Source organism: Moschus berezovskii, chromosome 12, assembly GCF_049115385.1.
Source record: "Moschus berezovskii isolate FMDL1 chromosome 12, NW_MosBer_1.0, whole genome shotgun sequence".
NCBI lineage: Eukaryota > Metazoa > Chordata > Mammalia > Artiodactyla > Moschidae > Moschus > Moschus berezovskii.
Window position 1 is genome coordinate 13,041,606 of NC_142471.1, and position 8,345 is coordinate 13,049,950.

At 37.8% G+C, this 8,345-nt stretch overlaps 1 protein-coding gene across 5 annotated transcripts in view; it reads left to right on the top strand.

Annotated features, from left to right (window-relative positions):
* The window catches only part of ZNF37A (zinc finger protein 37A), a 29,649-nt gene extending 22,362 nt beyond the window's left edge, over positions 1-7,287 (top strand). For all 5 annotated transcript variants that reach the window (XM_055425735.2, XM_055425733.2, XM_055425734.2 and 2 more), the window contains 2 exons: positions 186-281; positions 4,995-7,287. In XM_055425735.2, the coding sequence (XP_055281710.2) occupies positions 186-281; positions 4,995-6,388 (1,490 nt within the window). In that variant the 3' untranslated portion in view covers positions 6,389-7,287. The remainder of the gene's footprint in view (positions 1-185; positions 282-4,994) is intronic.
* The last annotated feature ends 1,058 nt before the right edge of the window (positions 7,288-8,345 follow it).

Below are 8,345 nucleotides of genomic sequence, written 5' to 3' on the forward strand. Positions count from 1 at the left end.
CCCAGGTCTCCCACATTGCAGGTTGATTCTTTACTTTCTGAGCCACCAGGGAAGCCACCTCTGCCCCATTGTAGGATTAAATGAGCTTTCTTTAATTGTATATTCTTTGAAGTACACTGTCCTGCTCCTTCAAAGGCCCTGACACTTATCCAGTTTGTTTCAAGTCATATAATCCTCATTCACAGGGTACTGTATCCCTAAGCCAGAAGTGATCCTCAAATTGGAGCAAGGAGAGGAGCCATGGATATTAGAGGAAGAGTGCTCAAGTCAGAGTGTCCCAGGTGAGTGAGTCAGTGGGAGTATAAGCCACATGGTGTTTAGGAGACAATAAGATCACAAAGGGTTAGTTCAGCGATTAAGACCATTGAAAGGGTCTTCAGGAATCATGTTTTTGTGGCTTTGGACCTTTGGAATGCACATTAACACGGCTCAAGTATCTACTGTCATTGAATCATGCGTATCTTCCCAGTGTCAAAATGGTGGTATCTCTTTTAAGATATAAATTATATAATGAGTTAAATGCAAATGTTTAAGCACTCAAGTAAATAAAATAGTCTATACAGAGACGCCCATGTATCAATCATGATGAACATATGGAACAACTTTTTAATCACCCCAGAAGGCCCCCTGGTGTTGTCCTCCCAGTAACATTGCTCCCCTTCTATTAGTATAGATCAAGTTTGCCTGTTTTTAACTTCAGAGAATTATAGGCATACAGTATGTACTATATGTAAATATATGTGCACTATGTATTATATAATGTGTCTGCCTTCTTTGGATCAGCACTGTGTTTGTCGTACATGTCGTGTATCAGTAATTCATTGCTTTGCAGTGTTCTTTGCAGTGTTCCATCCAGTGTTCCAGAACTTATCCCTCCATTCTATTACTGAAACATAATTGGGGTACATATTTGAAACATACTTGTTTTAAAACATTTATTTTTAATTTTGCCGTATTTGAAAAATAGTATTACACTTTTTAATTAGTTGATTTACAGTATTAGTTTCAGGTGAACAACATAGTGATTCAATATTTTTGCAAATTATACTCCATTATAAGTTATTATATGACAGTGCATGTAATTCTCTGTGCTATACAGTATATCCTTATTGCTTATCTGTTTTATACATTTTGTATCTCTTAAACCAGACCCCTAATTTGTCCCTCCACACTTCAGTCTCCCCTTGAGTAACCGTAAATTTGTTTACTGTTTTTCATATACACTCATTTTTGCAAGATGAGTCAAGAGAACATTGTTTCATGATGATTTTTATATTTCTTTGGTGTTTGGAAAATTTCACCACTGAAGCCATTTGGGTCTCAAGTGGTGAAGCCATTTTGGTCTGAAGTTATTGTTGTGGAGATTTTCAGAGTGTTAAATTGTAGATATTTATTTTTGTCAATATCATAAATACAGTACACATAGTTTCTCGAACACAGTAATGCTGAATTATATTTACTTAATACGAACTACTAACTATGTGGTCTGATGTACCTACTCTCTTGGTGCAATGAGAGAGAAGCCAGGAGTCCTACACAGACACACACAGTTGGTATTGCAGGTGAAGAACACTAACAATGAATCTGAGCATGGTTCTGTAGAAGGGACAGGTAGCTCTCCCTTTCCTCTTTTAAGAGAAGAGAGAGAAGATTTGGAGTTCTTTATCTTAACTTTTTGGTATAACAAATTTCTTCAGGGGGAAAAAAGAAAAAAAATGAACACTTTGTCTCCAGCCTTATACCAAAGATTGCATCAGGGTCCCAGGTTTCAGCACCCCCACTGAAATGTAAATCTCTCTAGCATTCTATCCATGTGTAATAAATTACTCTCTAAAATTTAGGTTCCAAGTTTTGTTAACATTCACTCACAAAGTTCTGTGTAGCAAAGTAAAATTATATTTTGTAGAATCCCACAGTGCCACTCATTTTACTTCTCCATAGGTGACTTCTGGCCAGTTTTTCTATATAATGTGCCATTCCTCATTTTGTTTTAGCCTTTAACAATGAAGGTTTTACCCGGCCTAGCTGTACCCAGGTGAAGCAGGATACATTAGTATTTTGCCCACACTGTTCCTTGAACTGCAGTGAAGTCAGTCAGATGAAGCTGGTTTAAATGCCTTCTAGGCTGAGACAGGCTCATGAATCTCTGCAGCTAAATTCAAGAACAAATTTCACACCTCTTTCTAATGGAGTAACCACAGTATAGGAAAACTGCTTACAGACTGCATGTCTGACGTTTCTTTCACTATTAGGGGCTTGCACAAATATTTGAACATTTCTGATAACTATCCCTGTTTTCAGAGGGCTCACACTTAAAGGACAAATTAATGCCAAACTTTCACACACGTAAACATAATTATGCTTATGTAAGTCTTTTTTTTTTTTTTTAATAGGTTGTCTGGTAGATTCCAAGTGATCCACCCAAAAGTAGGTGCAATAGGCTAGAGACCCATTATCAGCTTCTAATGGGTCAGGCAACAGATTTTAACAGGAACTCGTTAGAAAACTCTATTACTTTTCCAAAAGGCATTTCCCAAAGTAGCTCCATCTGAAGACCACCTTGGTCATGTGGTCTTCTTTGTATACTACCTTCCCTGAGAACCTAAGCCTTTTAATCCCCCCATAGGCAAAACTTATCCATCATGGGAACTTGTTCTGTCTCCGGTAGTTTAAGATTCTAGGCATGAACACTAAATTTTCACCCACAAAAACTTCTTTCCCTGAATGGGATGACTTTCTCTAGGGTTTAAGCCAAATTGATTTATACCATATGGTCTGATGCAGTATCCACAAAACAACACAAAGCTGTTTTTAAAAATTACCCTTTGAGTTATGTCACTATGGTTATAGTTGAGATATTTGTTTTGTTATTTGCCTTCAATCTACAAGCAGTAAAACATCTGTGAACCACCAAATCCCCCTGCCCAACACACCAGGACACCAGAGAGTCCCATACATCTATACATCTAAAGGTGGGTAGGCTGGAACACACAGAGAAGACAGAACTAGGGGAACAGTGAGGAGTGGATGACAGTAGATGAAAAAGCAATTTATGGGGGATAAACAGCTGGGCTTACCTGGAGAAAAATATATTCATTCTACGTTTGTAAAATGATGGCTAAAAAACTGTCTCAATGATACTTAAACCCTTCAGAACCAACAAAAATTATTTTCCAAAGTTTACAAACATCTCACACAACTCAACAAAAAATTGGCTGAAGAGCTAAATAGATCTCTCTCCAAAGAATATATCCAGATGGCCAATAGGCACATGATGCTCAACACTGCTAATTATTAGGGAAATACAAATCAAAACCAAAATGAGGTATTACCTCATACCAGTGAGAATGGCTACCATCAAAAAGGCTACAAACAATAAATGCTGGAGAGGGTGTGGAGAAAAGGGAACTCTCCTACACTGTTGGTGCAACTATAAATTGATACAGCCCCTATGGGGAACAGTATGGAGGTTCCCTAAAAAAACAGAACTACCCTATGATCCAGCAATCCCACTCCTGGGCATGTATTCAGAGAAAACTGTTATTCAAAAAGAAACAGATACCCCAGTGTTCACTGCAGCAATATTTCTAATAGTCAAGACATGGAAGCAGTCCATCAATAGAGAAATGGATAAAGAAGATGTGATACATATATACAATGAAATATTACTCAGCCATAGAAAAGGGAAATACCATTTTTAGGAATATGGATGGACCTAGAGATTATCATACTAAGTCAGTTCAGTTCAGTTCATACTAAGTCAGGAAGACAAATATCATATGATACCACGTTTGTGCAGAATCTAAAATACGCCACCAACGAGCTTATCTATGAAACAGGCGCAGAGAACATACTTGTGACTGCCAAAGGCGAGAGGGATAGGAAAGGGATGCACTGGAAGTTTTGATTTAGCATACAGAAACTATAATATGTAGAATAAATAACAAGGTCCTATATTCAGTATGCTGTAATAAATAAACTACAATGGAAGTGAATATGAAAAAGAATATAACTGAGTCACTTTCCTGTATATCAGAAACTAACACAGCACTGTAAATCAGCTATATTACAATAAAGTAAAATTTTAAATATATATTGTCACTTAGGACATTAAACTCAAGGATATAAAGGATTATTAGAGAAGGAAATGGCAACCCACTCCAGTAATCATGCCAGGAGAATTCCATGGACAGAGGAGCCTGGCAGGCTACAGTCCAGGGGGTTGCAAAGAGTCAGGCATGACTGAGCAACTATCACTCACTCATAGAGGATTATAGACAGCAGAGGCGTAAAAACAGGTACACATAACAAAAAAACCGTAAGGTTAAAGATAATGAAATTTTTAGGACCAGGTTTAGAATTTTATAGTTTTCATGGTATATAGAGATGTTGAAACATGTATGTGAAAGCAGGATTGAGATTTTATTTGGGGGGAAAAGCCAGAAGGGCTTGAAACAGGGTTTGATGGTCAGGAGAGGTCCCCTGATTAGTAACTGATGTATTATAATAAAGAGAATGTAAAGATCCCCTGGTGGAGGAAATGGCAACCTGCTCCAGTATTCTTGCAGAAAATTCCATGGACAGAGGAGCCTGCTGGGCTACAGTCCATGGGGCTGCAGAGTTGGACACGACTGAGTGTGCACATGAGTGCACACCCACACACTAACTAGAATAGAGCTGTGAGTCTGATCCTGTGGCAAGAATGGTTCACTGACATGCTCTTTTATTGCATATTTTTATTCATCGTGATTCAGAGCTAGAAACAGAATTGCAGCATGGGTTTTAGTACTGTTCTACATGTTTAGTACATGACTTTTAGAATATGGACTTGTTGCTCCTGGGTAGACTTGAAAGAGAGATGAAATTGGATATATACACTGTTGTCATCCTCTAGGCATGAAGAGATTAGGACATAAACTGACCAGCTCCCCAAACCTAATACTATTTCCTCTAAATATCCTTGTGAACTAATCTTTCTTGTCCCTCTATTTCAGAATTAATTAACTGCAGCAGAAAGAAGTTTGACTTCAACAAAGGTAGAAAATGGTTCCATGATGACAAGCATGAAAGAATTCATTATGGAGAGAAGTCTTATGAATATAATAAAAATGAGAATGGCCTCTGTCTTAATGAAGACTCTGTTCAGCATCAAAAAAATGAAATTTTGGAGCCATTTGAATACAATGAATGTAGGAAAGCTTTCCATGCGAATTCACTCTTTGTTAAACATAAGAAACCTTACACAGGACAGAACACCTGTGAATACACTGAATACAGAAAAACTTGCGATATTTCACCTCTCATTGCTCAAAGAACACATCCGAAAGAGAATCACTACGAATTTAATGAATGTGGAGAAATTTTCTTTGAACATAGTGTTCACCCTTCGAGCCAAAAGTCAGACCTGACTCCAATTCAGAGGACCCACTCAACTGACAATATAATTGAATATAATGAATGTGGAACCATAGTCTTTGGTGCACAACAGAGCATACACACAGGAGAAAAACCCTATGGATGTCATGAATGTGGAAAAGCATTCAACCAGAAATCAGCCCACACAAGACATCAGAGAACCCACACAGGGGAGAAATCCTACGAATGTCATGAATGTGGGAAAAGTTTCTACAAGAATTCAGACCTCATTAAACATCAGAGAATTCATACAGGGGAGAAACCTTATGAATGTCAAGAATGTGGAAAATCCTTCAGTGACAAGTCAACCCTCACCCAACACCATAGAACACACACAGGGGAGAAACCATATGAATGTCATGACTGTGGGAAGGCCTTCTCATTTAAGTCTGTCCTTACTGTGCATCAGAAGACACACACAGGGGAGAAGCCCTATGAATGTTATGAATGTGGGAAGGCCTTCCTAAGGAAATCAGACCTCATTAAACATCAAAGAACTCACACAGGGGAAAAACCTTACGAATGCAGTGAATGTGGGAAATCTTTCTCTGAGAAGTCAACGCTCACGAAACATTTGAGAACTCACACAGGTGAGAAGCCCTATGAATGCACTGAATGTGGAAAGTTTTTCTGCTATTACTCAGGTTTCACAGAACATCAGAGGAGACACACAGGAGAGAAACCTTTTGGATGTAATGAATGTGGGAAAAATTTCCGTCAGAAATCAGCTCTAATTGTTCATCAGAGAACTCATGTAAGACAGAAACCCTATGAATGTAATGAATGTGGAAAATCATTCTGTGTGAAGTCAAAACTCATTGCTCATCACAGAACACACACAGGGGAGAAACCCTATGAATGTAATGTTTGCAGAAAATCATTCTATGTGAAGTCAAAACTTACTGTACATCAGAGGACACATCTGGGAAGAAACCCTATAGGTATAATAAATGAGGGAAATCACTCTGGGTGAAGTCAACAGTTTATAGAACAAAGAACACCAAGTGGGGAGAAAAATTTGTTAAGATTTTGAGAACGCCTTTGATCTAAAGTCAGTTCTTAAAATACAGCAGATGACTTACAGAGGGGAGCAAATAATATGAAGATATTCAGAACATAGAAAAATCTTCTATTGGAATTAAGCTCAGAATAGAGAAGACCTATAGGTGAGTGAATACAGGGAACCTTCTGTCCAAAACCACACCTCACTAAATATCAGAGAAATCAAGGTAAACCCTCTGTCAGTATTTGTAGAAAAGACTTTGTCCACAGGCCAGAGAAAATGCACAAACTATAGGAAATTATACGAAAGCATTTACTTTGAGGTGATACCTTTATTGAAGTTGTGTGAAATGTTTGAAGTAGCATCTAAGTGGACGTCAGACAGTAATTACCACAAAAATAATTCCGTTTTACATGGGCAGAAGCTCTTGGTTAAACCTGATCTAATCATCGTTGAAATGTGGAGAATGTCTGCATTTAGACAGAGCATTTATACAGTATGGCCCAATGCTCAGTGTGCTGTTCCTTCCAATTTAAGATATTAGACGTGAACTGGAATCAGTGGTTGTAAGGAAAATTCAAATGTCTGCTGGTCCTCCTACAGGCCTCCCCATAGGTCTGCCATCAGGGATGAGAAAGGTGTTCTGTCCACCTGCATCAAGAGTGCTGAGTGTAGGTGAAAAAGACAGCATAGCTGATGTGTTGGCAACATTGGGCAGATAAGTAAATGTGTGGAGGATGTGTAAAGTCAAATTCCTCACTGTTGGAAAAGGTATCTGTTAAAATGGAAACAGGAGAAGCTAGAAAATGTCTTGGAGGGTTGGACTGGACTGTAACTCATACTTTAAATACACAGAAATAGTTATATTAGTGGTTATGTGTGTGTGTGTTTGTTTTATGGATCTGTCAGCTGAGAGGGCCTGAACATAATGACACCTCAGTAGGACTGAGCACACCAAGTACCAAGTTATTAACTACTAAATACTACCCTGCCGTCAAAAATGGACCATCTCTGGAGTAATGCCTTATTCTAAGTCAGTCATGGGGAGAAATACAGGATGGCCTTATCTATTAAACAATAAGAAATTATGTTCAAAGAATTATGCAGACATGTCAAAACGAAAAGAACCACCTTGGACAGGTTTCCTTAGTCAAATCTGAGACAGTTTGAACATTAAAACAATTAACAGTAACATTCATTTGTAAATACATAGAGGAAGGGAAAAAAAGCTTTTCTTTATACAATGCCAACGAATAAATGTAGGAAGAATAATGGCAATAGATAAAAACACCACTGGCAGCCATCATACAGGTGGTTCATTCAGCAAGTCTATTTACATACATAGTCTACTACTTTGTATGTAGAAGCTTAATGAAGGACAGAATACTGGCATAATCTCTAAGTATTTCCCCACAAAATACTAATCAGGTATACAAACTGGCAGAATGGATGCAAAAATAGACCTGTATATATGCCATCTACAAGAGACCCTCTGTAGACCTAGGGATACATACAGATTGAGGATGGAAAAAGATATTCCATTCAAACGTGAATCAAAAAGAACACAGGCATAGCAATACTCAGATATAACAGACTTTAAAGAATGTTATGAGATAAATAAATACATTACACAGTGATCAAGGGAGCAATCCAAGAAAGATACAACAATTAGGAGCATCTCAATACATAAAGTAAATGCTAACAGCCATAAAAGGAGAAATTGGCAGTAACACAATTTTTTTTTTTTTTTTTTTTTAGTGGGAAACTTTAACACCCCACTTACACCAATGGACAGATCATCCAGACAAAAAATAGTACAGTTTTAAATGATACAACAGACCAGATAGATTTAATTTATATTTCAGGACACACCACTTGAAAGTTGCAGAGTACACTTTCTTCTCAAGTGAACATGAAACATTCTCCA